General features: G+C 36.1%; 1 protein-coding gene across 1 annotated transcript; it reads right to left on the reverse strand.

The window, feature by feature from the left end:
- Positions 1 to 13,323: 13,323 nt before the first annotated feature.
- On the reverse strand, positions 13,324 to 16,018 carry LOC105380842 (brain protein I3). The gene is made up of 2 exons (XM_011550449.3): positions 15,849 to 16,018; positions 13,324 to 15,439 (listed from the first exon to the last, which is right to left on the reverse strand). The coding sequence occupies exons 1-2, from the start codon at positions 15,904 to 15,906 to the stop codon at positions 15,096 to 15,098; spliced, it is 402 nt and encodes a 133-aa protein (XP_011548751.3). The 5' UTR covers positions 15,907 to 16,018; the 3' UTR covers positions 13,324 to 15,095.
- Between the last annotated feature and the right edge of the window lie 288 nt (positions 16,019 to 16,306).

Raw genomic sequence — 16,306 nt, forward strand, 5'->3', positions numbered from 1 at the left:
AATATATAATTAGAAACATCTAACCTACCCTCTCTTTATTATTTTTTTTCAATCGCTCATTACAAGACGGACAGTTTCCAAATCCTTGGAAGAGAGCTAGAATTACTCCTATCCATAAGAAAGGTGATTTATCTGTGGTATCTAACTATAGACCAATCTCTATTCTTCCATGTTTCTCCAAACTATTTGAATCCATAATTTGTCCCATTGTTACTAGAAAATTAGAAAACATATTAAGTACATCTCAGCACGGCTTCAGAAAAGGGCGCTCAGTCGAGTCTAACTTAGTCACCTATATAAATGAACTGTCCCATAAAGTAGATACTGGTCACCAAATTGACGCAATATACATAGACTTTGCCAGCGCATTCGATAAAGTAAACCATTCATTACTGATAAAGAAGCTTGCATCTGTAGGTATTAATGATTGGCTACTTCAATGGTTTACTTCTTACTTAGGAAATAGAGAACAATTTGTTTCTGTCAATGGACACGAGTCTAGAACTTTTTATGCAGAATCAGGGGTTCCCCAGGGTTCGCACTTAGGACCTATTCTTTTTTTAGTTTTCATTAACGACCTTACTCACCAAATTAAACATAGTAATCAATCTCTTTTTGCTGATGATCTTAAAATCTATAGAACAATCACATCTTCTCAGGATAGTACTCTTCTTCAAAATGACCTCAATAATATTTTAAATTGGTGTCATTCCAATGATATGTCTATTAATGCTCAAAAATGCTTTCATATAAAATTTACTCGTAAACGAAATCCTTTTAACAACAATTATCTTCTTGGGACCGATATAGTCACTGAAGTATCTGAAATTCGAGATCTTGGCATAATCATTGACTCCAAACTAAAATTTTCATCCCACATCGACCATATTATCAAGAAGGCTGCACAAATGCTTGGATTTATTAAACGCAATAGCAAAGAATTTAAGTCCGAGACCAAAATCTTATTATTTAATTCCCTAGTGCGGAGTCACCTGGAATTCTCTTCTTCTGCTTGGAGCCCCTCCTACACAATACATTCACAACGAATCGAAAACATACAGAGATCTTTCACTCGCCATCTTGCCTTTATATCCCGTAATATTTTCCACAGATCTCCTTATGAGCACCGACTAAAATTCTTTAAAATGACTTCTTTACGAAATAGACGTGAAACGCATGACTTAATATTTCTTTATAAAACTTAAAATAATTTATTAGACTGTCCTGATATTCTTGCATCTATCTCTTTCCCAATCCCATATCACCTTCCAAGATATCCCATAAAGAAACTTCTCAGTGGACCCCAAGCTCGCACGAATGTTGGATCCCACTCTCCAATCAATAGGTTATGTGATCTTTATAACATGTAGGTATAATAATAAATTAAACATTGACATCTTTCACGACTCCTTTAATATCTTTAAGAAGAAAATATGCCGGAAATAATTGCTATAATAGTTATATTTTTTCCTTCAATTTGTTTTGCTACAAATTATTTTAATGTTTGTTATATTGTTTATTTCCATCTTTAATATTCTGTTGTTTTTAAGATAATTTCTTTAAAAAGGATGTGTACGCCTATAAATGGTTTTCGCAACGAAATTGTTACCTATTAATTTATCTTTGTATTTTGTGTTGTGTAAACTGCTGGCGTTCCATATTTTATAAATAAATAAATAAACATTAGACCTTCGACCATCATTAGACATACTCAATTCAAAATACTCGGATAAGGTCTCAACGGCTCTTATTCGTGATAGGCCGTGGCTATGAACTTTATCATTGCTTTCATTGCTTGCGTGTGTAGGTATGTATTTATTGATAGGATAGGATAGGTACCTAGAGAGATTCCCTCTTCCTGCCAGCATGCGGCGGTGGCGGCGGCGCGGCCCCTCCGCTGGTTAAAAGCCTCACAAATTGGATTCCGCGGCGGAGTCTTCTTCATGCGCCGGCAGGGGCGCTGCGGTCGGCTGTGCTAAAACTACAGTTAATAGGAAATTATGAAAGGAAACATAATGTAAAACTAGTACCAGGAACTAGACCTAGAGGTTTTTCAAATGTAACATAGTATCTGAGACTTTATAACTTCTTATCTAAAACGAGGCGTAATCGGTTCTGGACTAGTATATCGTGTATGTATAGTATAGGATAGGCCGCTTTGAATACGGTTTTTCCTCAGACACGTTTCATCACAACCTACACCAATTCTGTAGTAGATAGACGAGGTAGAGGGTACGAGTTATTGCGGTCAAGTATAAACTCGATTATTTACCATAAACTTCCGAGAACCAGCCCCAGACATATTTCAATGGAATAATAAAGTTTGTTTTTAGGAAAAATCGTATTATTTACGAAAAACACAAAATTCACATCCATTTTGAGGTAAGTGGCGGGTAATTCAATCTGCGTCCTCGCGGCGCCCTATTCTGTTTATTGTCGATTCCGGAACACCAATTTGAATGTGAATAAACTTTTCGCGTACATTTTTTACACCAAACCTTGATGTAGGGTTGTTATGAGTTTGTTTGTTTAACTTCAGTTAGGTTAAATTATTATTTCAGAATGGTATCTTCAAAGTCAGTTAGTCGCAGATAGACTTTTGCGGAGTTAGTCAGGTCTACGTATTGACAAGTTATAGCTGCAGGATCACCATGTTAAGCTGCTAAGAGTTTAGTATTATGCATTCTGCGGCTCAGTATTATGCAGCCGGAGCGACTTGCCCCAGTTCGCTCCACGCTCAGTTTTACAGCATCTGCTTCTGTAAACAGTCCATGAATAGTTAAACGGAGGTTAAACTCGAGTGGACATCTAGAGATAGAGTGAGACGCCTCGTGGAGGTATGAAGTTGAATTTATTGAGGCAGGTTCAAGGTACTACGAGGTAGATGTCACAGTGGTGAAGGGTCCATACAACAGTTAGGTATAACAAGAAGATAACAATAACAATAACAAAAAAGAAAATAACCAATAACGTATGAAATTTATTTCTATCTCACACTTTGAAAACTAAATAGTAAGGTGTTAAAAAACTATAGTAAGTACCTATACTTAACTAAGTTTTCCTGAAAAAATAGTCACATAAAATTAATAAATAAAAACACGAATGAATTAAAAGATCTTTGAATCTAATGATTGGTACTGATGTATAATACCTAAAATCCTACATCGACATCTTTTTGTACATACATACTACATACCCTAATACCCGCAGTAATGCCTACCTTTTACTTATCATGCCGGTACTCGGCTACAGTGGAATATCTTTCCATTTGTAGTTTTACGGCGTAAGTAGGTACTCTCCATGTATCGGGCGAATCCACAGTTGTAGGGATCAGGGGTTCACTCTATATAACGATAAAGGAATGAACGAGAGCTGTTGTGTAATCGGCACGTGTAAAACAACGAGATAGAGTCGTGGCTCGCGCAGCAGCGCTCCGAAACTTAGTTTTTCGTCCAATAGAGTGACCCTCCAGAGATACGGCTCACATTTGTACTATTGTTCTTCGGGGAGTGATGCAAAACGAAATATACGAAACATTTTACCGTAAGTTATAGTTTCAAGCTTCAACCGAAATAAGACAAATCGGTAAGCGGAATCAAAAATTTCCAGCAAACATTGATAAGTAGGAAAATACGTTGTGAACTAAGTACACAACCGATTATGATGCAGTGCAGCTACTGCGAAAGCTAACGACACCATACACTATGTAGTATATGTAAGTAACGGTGCACTGAGTTCCCATCGAATACTTAATGTACTTATAGTTAAAATTTATTCGAATCGGTCTAAATACCGCCTACCCGTTTCAGAGCTACTCAATAATTTAATAAGTATACATAATTTACCTTATGTTTCCTAGTCTAAGACCTACCGATCTCGCCTTGTCTCACTGATAAAATCTCATCCTTTAGTTGCCGGCACTTTGGTGTGACGTGATTAAAAGCAGCCGCGGCCCATCGCTCACGGCGGCCTCGGGGGAGGGATTGTGCCAGCTAGTTAGCGCCAGATTAGTTTAGTTCGCTTCATGGGCGTACCCAGGTAGGGGCAGGGGGGGGCAGCTGCCCCCCCCTAGAAGATAAAATAAACTTAAATTTTCCGGCCAAGTGGGAATTAAAAAAGTGTTGCCTACTCTGCGCAAAATGAAGACAAGTGTTGGAAAAACAAAATATATTTTATTTCCAAAAAAAGGGAAGATATCACCGCCACCTTCAAGAAAGATCAATTTACTGAGCTAACCAGTCGGTTTTAGTCATAGAACGGATTCAAATTACCTGCGTTTGTGTGATATGCATCTAATAAGACTGTAATTGGTATGCGCAGCTTTTCTAGAAAAAGAAATAATTCAATAGTTTCCCGGGTTTACCAGGTTTTTTGACAGAGTTGCATGATCGATCCCGTAAGAAATCTCGTAGATCCCGTAAAGTTTTTATATAAAATTATTCATAATTTTCTTGACTTTAATTCTAAAATAACTAATTCAACATGTTTACTAAGGGTGGGTTGCACCATTTAACTTTAACTGTTACAAACGTCAAATCTCTTGGCGAGACAGATCAATCTTCAAGGGATTTGACGTCTGTAATAGTTAAAGTTAAATGGTGCAACCCACCCTAAGTATTTTCGAAGGTTTTTGCAAGTTTATATACGATAAAATTAACATTTAAAATAAACGGTAATATACAGGGTGTTGCAAAATTGGTATACTAAGCCGAAACCTACATGTGCAGCATGGTATATCTAAGCCCAAAACTGAAATCAGAATTTGGAAATTCGCGAAAAAAAAAATTCATTTTCCATAGTAAAAAAGTCACGTGACCAACAAAGTTTCTAAGGAAAAAAATAAAATAATTCCCGAATTTTTAAATTCTGATTTTAGTTTCGGGCTTACATATAACATGCTGCACATGTAGGTTTCGGCTTAGTATACCCTTTTTGCAAGCAGTTGATGGTATTACCGCCACCCCGTGACGATTCTTCGGATTGCTACCTGAGCTGCGGCGCTCCGTTAGGTGTGTTTTAAACTTTCGATAATTCTTGACTGCCTCGACGTACAGATACCTACGGTTTTGGTATCATTGTTTAGCTTATTTCAAATAGTTTTAAATTAATACATAAAAATATCGTCAAAGGGGGCTATTTTCAAAGTAAATCAAGTAAATGTGGATTTTTATGTTTTTTTTAGATTAGATGCTTTTAACTTATTTTATGTACCTTTTTAGCAGTTGTGGATATTTTTATTGGATAGAAATGGCTATTTGCGGATGAAATCATTTTATTTCTTTTCCGTAAGCCGTTTAATTAAATCTCGAGATATGATTTTTAATGAAAACTAAATACTTATCTAAAACTTTAAAATTGCCGCCATTTCTAGAATATTTAGATTTGACCCCACACATGGGGGTTTTTTATCGATGAAATTACTCGTAGAATCCATCCTTAAGTTTGTTAGGTCCGAAAAACAACACACTGTATAATCGTATACAAAAATATTATATTTAATGATCAACCAAAACCCTTCCTCTTCGATTTTCAAAGTCAAAAAATACCTGCATTTACGTTTAAATTAAATATTGACAACATTCGTTATAGTAGGTATAGGTTAGCTACGCACTACCTATAAGTATATTTTCATGATTTTTTGTTACAATCGACCGACCATAATCTCGAAAGAGGTATGAGCTGCCCCCCCCTTTCTGAAATCCTGGGTACGCCCTTGGTTCGCTTTATTAGTGTCAATATGTTTTAAACTCATTTACAAACTAAACTTATTAAAAGTAAATGCAAAGAAACACATAATAAAGTCATAATACACTCACGAGCATAGAAAAACCCGGACTCGGGTGTACCCCTCACGAGGAATAAAAAGTTCCAGTGACAAATACCTACCCAGCTCCTAAACGGAAAATATCGCGGCCGTCTGCAATACCAAAAACGTTAATGTGTTCAAATTTTAATTATACATGTACCTAGTTAAGTACTTATTTTTTAAAAATGCCATTTAGTGAGTTGGGATATTGTATACAAGTTATTTTTATATGAGCGGAACTCGTTAGCTAAGTACTTTCCATAGAATGTAGGTACTATCCTGTAGCGCTCGCAACCTCCGCTGTAACACAAAAAGGCTGTCTGTATCTAAACGGAACATTAAACTGCAACATTCAGCTGCCAACGAGCCGTGAACAAGTGGCGGTTTGTTCCCAGAATAGAGGTCACTGGGGCCTGGGCGAGGGACATTTTAGTAAACTATGGTCTACAGATAGGAGGACAACTTCTTATATCCATTATCAAAGGTTCTGTAATCGAATGCTAACTAAAGTTCAATTATTATTGGAAATACATACCTAATCTAGCGGCCGCCAATGGGGAGGTTTTCTGAAGCTCATAAAAAAGTAGGTACGTAATCATAGCGCTATTAGTAACCTTCATAAGATACCACTGCATTTCTTTTTACAAAAATATATTCTTTTTTTATAAGTGTTTTTCCCAAAACTGACCACTAGTTTAGCCTTAGAAGCCTTAGTATCGCTCTAAAGGAGCTGTCGGTGCTTGCCTAGATACAGGTACAAATTGGATAGTTTTCGAAAGCCACGTTCCATAGAAGAGAAAACTGATAATAATAAACACGTCACAGATGAAAAGTGTCTTTGTGCCGTGTGCCGTGATGGCGGCTGCTCATTGTGCCGGCAATAATAGAGCATTGTGGCGGCCGCATTCAGCGCAGATAACTTTACAATTACTGTTACAGTCGCTTTATTGATTGCGTTGCGCCGTCGTCATAGGTATGTGGCGATTTTTGTAGGATACATGGAATTTTCACAAAGGGTTGGTAGCTCCAAGAGTTGTGGATCCTATCCGAATCCCCAAAAATATCTGGTTAGACTGATGTTTTTTTAGTTATTTTTAAGTAGGATGTTAGTTACGTTGTTGATTTACCTATTAGAAACGAGAACACTGACAGTTGACCTGGGCCACGCACCCATTCAAAAGTGGCTATGGAAAGAGCCGATTGCCCGGGTTGATTACTGTGAAGGGAAGGATCTCATTAGAAATGAAGTAAGTACCTATACAGTTTTTTAGTGTGCCTTGATAGGGGCCTTTGTCCAGCTGTGGACAAACGGGCCGATGATGATGATATTATGTTGGTATAGACTTATTGAGATAGGTTTTAGGGGTACTCCCACCGCGGTCTACCTCAAAATAGGTTTTCGAACAGCCATTAATTCGCAATTTGCCGTCTGCAATCTGACTAACCAGTTTACCAGCGATGATTGGCTATTCATCGGCAGTTAGTCGCAACGCACACATCATTATGCAAATTCAAATTCAAATTCAAATGGTTTAATCGACGTAAAATTTTACAATTATTTGTCGATAGTCATCTACCACCATTTCACAAAGGCCCCGTCATTGAGAAGGAAAGAAATGGCGAAAGAAACTCCTCGAGCATCTTTTCAACTTTTTCCTTATAATCTATTACAATTTTTACTTATATCTAGTACCTACAATTTTACTTAAGTACCTATATCCATTTCATTTTTTCAATAGCCTTAGCTGAGGTGGACAAGACCACGCGTTTTTGTCGTTTAAATAATCATTTATACTATAGTAAGCTTTACTACATAATGTAGCTTTAACATAATTCTTAAATTTTTGCTCAGTAAGGTTTATTGCTTCATTTGATAATTTATTATAAAAACGTATACAGTTCCCCATGAATGATGTGTTTGTTTTCGAAAGTCTGAGTGTGGGGAAAAGCAACTTATTTTTGTTTCTGGTCTCAATACCGTGAGTGGCTCCTACTTTACTAAATGAATTTAAGTTTTTACGAACATACATAATATTTTCATAGATATATTGGCATGGAACAGTTAGTATACCTATTTCCTTAAACGTATCTCTTAATGAAATTCTAGACCCTAATACATAAATGGCTCGAATTGCTCGTTTTTGCAGAACAAAGATTTGATTAATGTCAGCCGCTCGTCCCCACAATAGAATTCCGTAAGACATAACACTATGAAAATAACTAAAATACACAAGCCTGGCTGTATCTACATCTGTTAACTGTCTAATGGTTCTAACCGCATAAGCTGCAGAACTCAATCTACCGGCTATCCTCTCAATATGGGGTCCCCATTGCAACTTTGAGTCAATTGTAATACCCAGGAATACCGTTTCATTTACTAACTCTAGCTTATCGTTATTCAATGTCAAATATGTCTCTACTTGTCTTACATTAGGCAAAGTGAATTTAATACATTTTGTTTTCTTGGAGTTAAGAGCTAAATTATTTACAGTGAACCAATTAGCAACTATGGAAAGAGTACTGTTTGCATTGTCAAAATTGACTTCTTGTCGCTTCAACTTAAATATAAGTGAAGTATCATCAGCAAACAGTACTATCTCACATAATTTATCTACCAAAAACGGTAAATCGTTAACATATACAAGAAACAAGAATGGTCCTAAAATCGAGCCTTGGGGAACACCCATACTGACAGGACAGCCAGCCGAACGCACTCCATTTATGTCAACTAGTTGAGTTCTGTTGCTCAAGTATGATTCCAATAATGTAAGAGCTTTGCCAGTTAGCCCATAATATTTAAGTTTCATAAGTAGAGTGGCATGATCCACACAATCAAATGCTTTCGATAGATCGCAAAATACACCCACAGCATCAAGACGTTCCTCCCAAGCACTAAATATGTGTTTGACCAACGCGACACCAGCGTCAGTTGTAGATCGACCTTTGGTGAAACCGAACTGTTGGTTATGGAGAAGGCCGTGAATATTAAAGTGCGAAAGCATTTGATGCAGCATAATTTTTTCAAATATTTTACTCAGTACTGGCAAAACTGATACAGGCCTAAAATTATTGGGATCATTTTTCTCACCAGATTTAAAAAGCGGTATTAGTTTACTAAGTTTCATCAAATCGGGGAATACACCGACCTCAATGCATCTGTTAAAAAGATTAGCCAAGTGGGGTGCTAGGATATCAATAACATGACTAATAACTTTAACGGACATGCCCCATAAATCTTCTGTCATTTTTAAATTTAATTCTTTATAAGTGGTAATTATGGTCTGTGTATTTATACCATGAAATTGAAAGTCGAGATCGCAAGGCGGTGCATTCCCTCTTAGCAAACGTTCAGCTTCAGCGCAAGATGAATCAAGGTTCTCAGTTGTAGCTATCGGTATACTACGGAAAAAATCTTCAAAGACGGAAGCCACTTCTTCACTAGATGAAACAATTTTATCATTAATTTTAAGTTCAAAATTTAAATCACGTGGTTTATTCTTCCCGGTTTCAGTATTAATGATATTCCATACGGTTTTAATCTTGTTATTAGAGTTTTTAATCTTTCTATTTATATAATCTGATTTAGCTTGGTGGCAAACGGCTTTGAATATCTTTGTATATTTCTTTACATAATCTCTAAAGTTATCGTCATGAGTAAATGTACGCTGTTCATAGAGATCATATAATTTACGTCTGCTCTTATAAATTCCCGATGTTGCCCAGTCATTAAGACTTAGTTTACTATTAACATCTACTTCTTTCTTAGTGAACACGTTTTCAAATTCTTGAGACAAACCTTGAAATATTTCCTTAAAGGCATCATTGGGATTTCTTTCAGAGCTTCTACAGTAGCCAAGTTTACTGTTCAATCGAGATTTAAACTTATCAATTCTGTATGATGTTACTGGTCTGAACTTGAAAGTGGCTGACTTACGTTCAAAAGTACAAGGAAACGTAATAATTTGCCCACTGTGGTCGGATGGTAAACAATTGATTACAGAATGATTAGTAAAATCACAATTACAGTAAATATTGTCAATACAAGTGGCTGAGGTGGGAGTAATTCTGGTAGGTTCCAGGAAGACATTACTTAAATTATATGACTTGAACAAATTAATTATACAACATTTCATAGAAGTCTCAACTAATAAATCAATATTAAAATCTCCCACCACGACCACTTGTTTTGAGCTCTTAGATAAGATGGTAAGACTATCCTCCATCACTCTCTCAAATACTTTATAGTCAGAAGAGGGGGGCCTGTACACGCTTAAAATTATATACTTGTCCATCTCAACACAAGCTAGTTCAGCTATTCTTTCGACCGATAATTTTACAATATCTTTCCTATCCTTACATTTTAAATTTTTCTTTACAAATATTAATGATCCTCCTTTGTCTAACGATTTCCTATTAAATGAGCTAATAACATTGTAATTTTTTACATTAAAATTCATGTCATCATTTTTAAGGTGATGCTCAGTAATACAAATTATGTCTATGTCGTATTGTTCTAAAAATAACTCTAGCATTAGAAGTTTGCGAGAAAGCCCCTGAATGTTCTGGTGTACAACTCTCAGTTGCTCATCTCTTGTCGTGCATGGCAGTTTAAATTTACATTAGTATTACTACTAACTATCGTATCAGTTGGTCCTACTTCTGTTATACTACTTATAACAGGGTCATAAATATTGTAAGCTAACAATTTAGCTATCTGTCGCTTATAAAACTTAGGTACAAATAATGTACTCTTGGTCAAAATAAAATTGTGAATAAATTTATTTGTATCGAAATACATCATCTGTTCCCTATGACCAAATGTCATGTTAAATATCAACATATTTAACTCATGTATCTGAGTGTTCTGCTTATGAGACCGTGAAGCGGAATAGGGAAAAGCACAGATTATCGTTTTCTTGATTTCCATGGTAGAAAGGGCGTCATAGCATCTTATTAAGTCATTTTCTATCACATCTAAGCTGTTTCCAATTAACAATACTAATGTAGTGTTTGCACTGTATTGTCCTGACAAAATTCTATCTACAATTTGGTTATAAGAAGCCCCTGGCATACATATATTAATGACTTTTTGTTTAAGATAGTCATTTAACATGTGACCCATTTTGCTACCTAGCTTATCTGAGAAGACAATTGTCTCATAAGGAGCTTCTCGAAGCAGGCAGGTACTCGGTGTTGAAGACAGGGCAATCTCGGACCGGTCGCACGGTGACGGGCTGCTCGTCGGGACGGCTGGCTCGTCGTTGCAGACTGTAGTAGCTGGCTCGTCGTTGCAGGCTGTACTAGCTGGCTCGTTCACATGAAGAGTGCAGGCTGGTGGCAGCTGAGTGTCAGTTAGTAGGACACTACTCGTCGCGACGGCGGGCTCGTTGTTGCAGGTTGTAGTAGGTGGCTGAATCTCATCAGGGGGGCAGGCAGATGGCAGCTGATGTAGCTGAGTGTCAGTTGGTAGGACACTGTCTGCTGGCTGCTGGTGCTGTTCAGGTGAAGCACTCTGGTTGAACCCCGAGAGAGGTGCCGACATCTGGGGACTGGTGGTTTTATCCCCAGAGTATGGCGTACGGGTACTATTTAGGGCAGACTCTAAGTTGACCAGTCTGCGCTGCAACATTGCCATGTTCATCTCATAGTAGCTGTTGCATTCCGAAAGGTCCTGCCTATGGACTAAAATATCCTTCTCATACTTATGGACCAGTAGTCCAAGTCTAACATTTTCTTCTTTTATAGATTTCATTGGTTTTTGTAACTTTCTCAAAGTATGTTGACATCTCTTTATAGATCTGTTGATTTTACAGTATTTTTTCAGTTTATTCGCACCGATAATCTTGGGTGTCACTTTGTGTTCGCAGGGTTCTTTGCAAGGTGTAGTGAGGTCTATGGTAGGTACTGCTTTACATTGTGAGTTGATCAGTTCCTCATACAAAGCGATGGTTTTATCATTTTCATCCCGCTCTTGCTCTTCATTCCGTCTTTGGAGCTCTCCGTTGGCCTCAGCCAGCTGTTGTTCCAGGCTGTGGATTTGCGACAGAGTAGCTTCATGGATGTTCTGGCACTGCTGGTATGACCTCAGTAGACCATTGAGCTCATCACACTTGCCCTGCAGATCTTGGTACTGGATATCCTGTTCTACTAATTGGTTTTTTAGCACTGTGTTCTTTTTTAAGATGCACTCAAATTCCATTTCATTTTCATCCCGTTCCTTCATGAGTTGGTCGGTCAGTTCACGGGATGCTTTGAGGTCCTCCAGGGCTGTCCTCAGCCGGAGTTCCAGGTCACGGGTATGTGCCTTGCTTCGGGACATCATCTTGGTTTTGTCTGAAAAAACACGGGGTGCTACGGTAGTATATCGGTATAGGATATGGGGTGAATAGTCAGAGCACCAGATAGGGCTTATTTTTCAGGGTTTTAGTTACAGAACAAATGTTACAGTAACAAATGTTTATTCATGAAGTTACTGATAATTTATAAGCAATTTGGTAGTAGTAGAATTCAAATTGTAACTGATTTTCACTAATGAATTGTTATTATTTTCTAAATAATAATATAATACTTTGAGTAAGCTAAAAATACCTAATTTAGTTATTTGTTGACTAGTCTAATAAAAGGATGTTTTGTTAGTTATCTATGTAACAAGTACAGGCATTCAAATTCACTTCCACATATAAGTCAAGTGAACCGAGCACACAAGTCATAGAAGGATTTAATTCCCTATTCCTAAACTCCTAAACCAGGACTACCTACTAGACTACAGGGATGGGGAGCAGGTAATGTTAGAAGGGAATATTCCTAAATAAAAAATTAACTTATAAAATGTTGTTTGAACAATTTGATCCTATGTATTGTGGTAAAATTTGAAATTAAACAATGAGACGGGACAGGGAGACTACAGTTTAGTTTAGGATAAACTAAGTTACTAGGTTTTAAATAGTAAAGATGAGATTGAGAAGAGAAATAAAAATAACTAAAAAACTAAGTTAAATACCTACTTATTAGAAAGAAAAGGAAAGTAAAACGGCAAAGAAAGTTAGAATATCTTAATTTAAACTAAGTATAAAGGCTAAAGGGAGGGAAAACTAGATAATTTTACACAATACTCGCCTGATAATTCGTTGGAAATTTGAAGTTTGACAGGTTATAGGTGGTTCCAATTTCAACCTCATCAATTTGGTTAAAAACTTGTCTTGAGGCTCAAACTTCACTTGTTACACACTTATTTTAAATTCATTTATACAATTACACTAATTTTAAGCTAATTTACTAGTATTTAAATTATTTAATCAATAAAAAATATTTAAAACTAAGCAGCTGTTTCGTAGACCGATGCTGTTGTCAAAGTATCTATAGATCAGTACACGTAATATCTACCTACAACTTCTTTGTGTGGATTTTTAAATGGATACCTGATATAGAGAAGGAACATTCCTTAGCTCTGCGTACCAGAGTCTAATAAATACCTCGATGACTTATGTAGCACTAATATATAAATAAAACATTACAACAACTTTTTTATTTTCAACTTTATTTCAAAAATTCTATATAAATTCAATATTATATGTAATAATATTATTATTTATTTACATTTTACTCTGTATCGCTCCAGTGTTCCATACAAACGATATAATATGATATATTATACTTATCATACATGTATAAACTTTGACAATACCTAATATCTAGAAGGCATTTTATGGCTGTTTCATCTTTATAGTAACAAGTTACTTATAAGAGTAAGTAAATGACGATCATAATAAACTTTAATTGAATGTTCATACTTGTACATTATGCATACTTATCAAATAAAGATAATTAACCATGCCCTTAATTAAATATAATAAATCATCAATCAATCTTAATGTATTTTTGCATACTAAATATGTTACGAAAGGCACTAAGTAATAAAATTATACATAGGTATTTTAATTACTTATTTCCTGTAGATGAATTTCAATTGTAATATATAAATAACGCCACGCTAAAACAACTTGTGGTTTTAAAATAATTATTTTGCATGGATAAGTGGCACATCATGAATACTTCAATAAATCACTTTGTAAATAATATTGAGGTGAGTGTTTAATTAAAACTTCCCTTCACAATACCTAAATATATCCAACAAAAAAAACACGTTTAAAGAATTCTTAGAATTTGAAACTTTTGTAGGGCATTTGACCTCCCCTTGACAGCTCTTAATAAAACTGGCGTTACTGTGGTAGAATCTGACCTTAATTTTTTATTAGCAATTTCAACGATAAAATTCCGCCCTGTATAATGTGTAATAATCTATTTAATTCATTTTCATTCAATTTTGAATCATATTTATCAGTTTAATAGAATACGGATTGTTTTGCTATTATCAGATAAATCAGTAATCTATTGTTGTATGACTCATTTACTAAGGATATTTAATTTTAGCTTATCTTACATTTAACGATGTTGAGCAATACTTTCAACAAATTAAATATCCAAAGTATTTAAATATAAGGAATTAAATAAATTCAGTAAGTATTGAAATTTGTGATGCTTCATATGGATTGGATCTACGTACAATACAGTTGGACGGCTGATTGAATGTAGCATTGGTAATAGGAAAACAATATATTGATAATAAAATTAAATAGTGAAATTAAAAGCAGAATTTTAACTTCAACTAAGGTATCATACATATCTTGATAAACATAAATCATTTTCTTATCCTACATTCTAAACTATAAAATGCACACAAAATTAAAATGAAAAGAATGTGCAGTAAATTGTGTCTTAAAATAATTATTTTCTTCAAAACCTCTAATGTGAGAATCAATTTGGTATCTCACCTCAGTTTAGAACATAATTAACTATTCCATCTGCTTCATAATAATTAACAAATCTAAAATAACACTTTTGTTAACTGAGGAAGATATGCTGAATATGTATGAATACATAAAACTTAACACTATTAAACTATAATAATAATTATAGGTCTATGGAATAAACTATATTTGATCTGTGGAAAAACATGTCATATATAATTATACTTTAAATAGGTTTTTTATACTGTATAGTGTATACATAGATATTATGTAATGTTGGGATAGACTCTGACTGTCCATCAGTCAAACAAATTAACAGAAGAACAATTACTTTTCCGTTTCTGGAGTTGAATTTTAGAATTTTAAGAAACTATTATGTGGTACTCAGAAACAGTGAGTGCAGTTGCCTGGAATTATTGTTATTTGTAGCAACACACATCCCAAAGTAATGTTCATACTTCTCAGTTTACTAACCAGTCAGTTTAACCGAAATAGGCTCCGCAGTTGGAGCATCTCCTGTTCTTCAGAGCGAGGCAGCAGAGGATACCAATTGGGAAGAACAGAATAGCACAGAGAATACCCAGACATGTGAAGTCATCTTCGAGAATGCCAACACGGCAGGCGGGGCAGGCTCCCACTGCAATGATTGGTGGTGGAATGATGATGTTGGTGGCTCCGTAGTTGGGCACGAAGGCCGAGCCCGGTGGTGGCGGTCCGTAGGGGGTGTAGCCGGGGGGCGGGGGCGGGTAGGCTCCCTGCTGCGGGTAGGCTCCGGGCTGCGCCGTGTACACTCCCGGTGCCGGCTGGCCCTGAGGTTGGGGACCACCTGAAATTTTAGAGAAAAATGTTTTTGTGATTATTTGAACTTCATTATTGTAGCCACAGTAAAGATCTACTTGGTATAATTACTGTAGTTGGAACTTGGATGGCATCTGTTTAATTATAATCAGCAAATGACTTTGTGATAAGAACAAAACTGACAATACAACAATGACAACCATGCAAATAAATAATACGAGCAAGCCAATGTTTATCAAGTTAACACAAAGGAATTTATAGAATTTTGTTTTAGGACACTGGGAAGAAAGGAAATTTCACCATCTATAGAAAAACGAGTTATTTATTAGCCATGACGCAGTATTCGAGCGCATTAGCTTATCTTTGTAGTGATTCACTGGGTGATTGATACCTTTACAATATCGAGTTTCCAAAGTACGTAATTAAATTCACTTTACCTGGGTTGGGGCCAGGGGTGTAGGGCGGGGGCTGATCAGTCACAGTTGGCTTCTCCATAATTGCACAATAAAGACAAGTTTACAAACACTTCGAGCAAGTTTTGAGAACGGCAGAAAAACACGCAAACTCTCTTCTCGAACTTTGTCAAATAATCAGCTGACAGCTGTCATCTGTCATTGTCAGATAAACAAGTTTACAGTGTTGCCATCCATAAATTTTTTTGAGGGATGTGTAGATCATCGATAAAATCCTCCACTTCCACGTTATCGTTATAGTGAAACACACAATAAATTGCCCAATGGCACCAGCATCACAGAGGTGCAGATTTTCACCTACTCTCCACCGACTGATATCGTGAGGCCGCGCCCACGACGACGACTCCAGTGGTCGGACAAGGAACATAAGTAGATACTTCTCCGCTGCAAAGCTGCACTAGTACTTATTTATTTCACAAGTT

Source organism: Plutella xylostella, chromosome 29, assembly GCF_932276165.1.
Source record: "Plutella xylostella chromosome 29, ilPluXylo3.1, whole genome shotgun sequence".
Taxonomy (NCBI): Eukaryota; Metazoa; Arthropoda; class Insecta; order Lepidoptera; family Plutellidae; genus Plutella; species Plutella xylostella.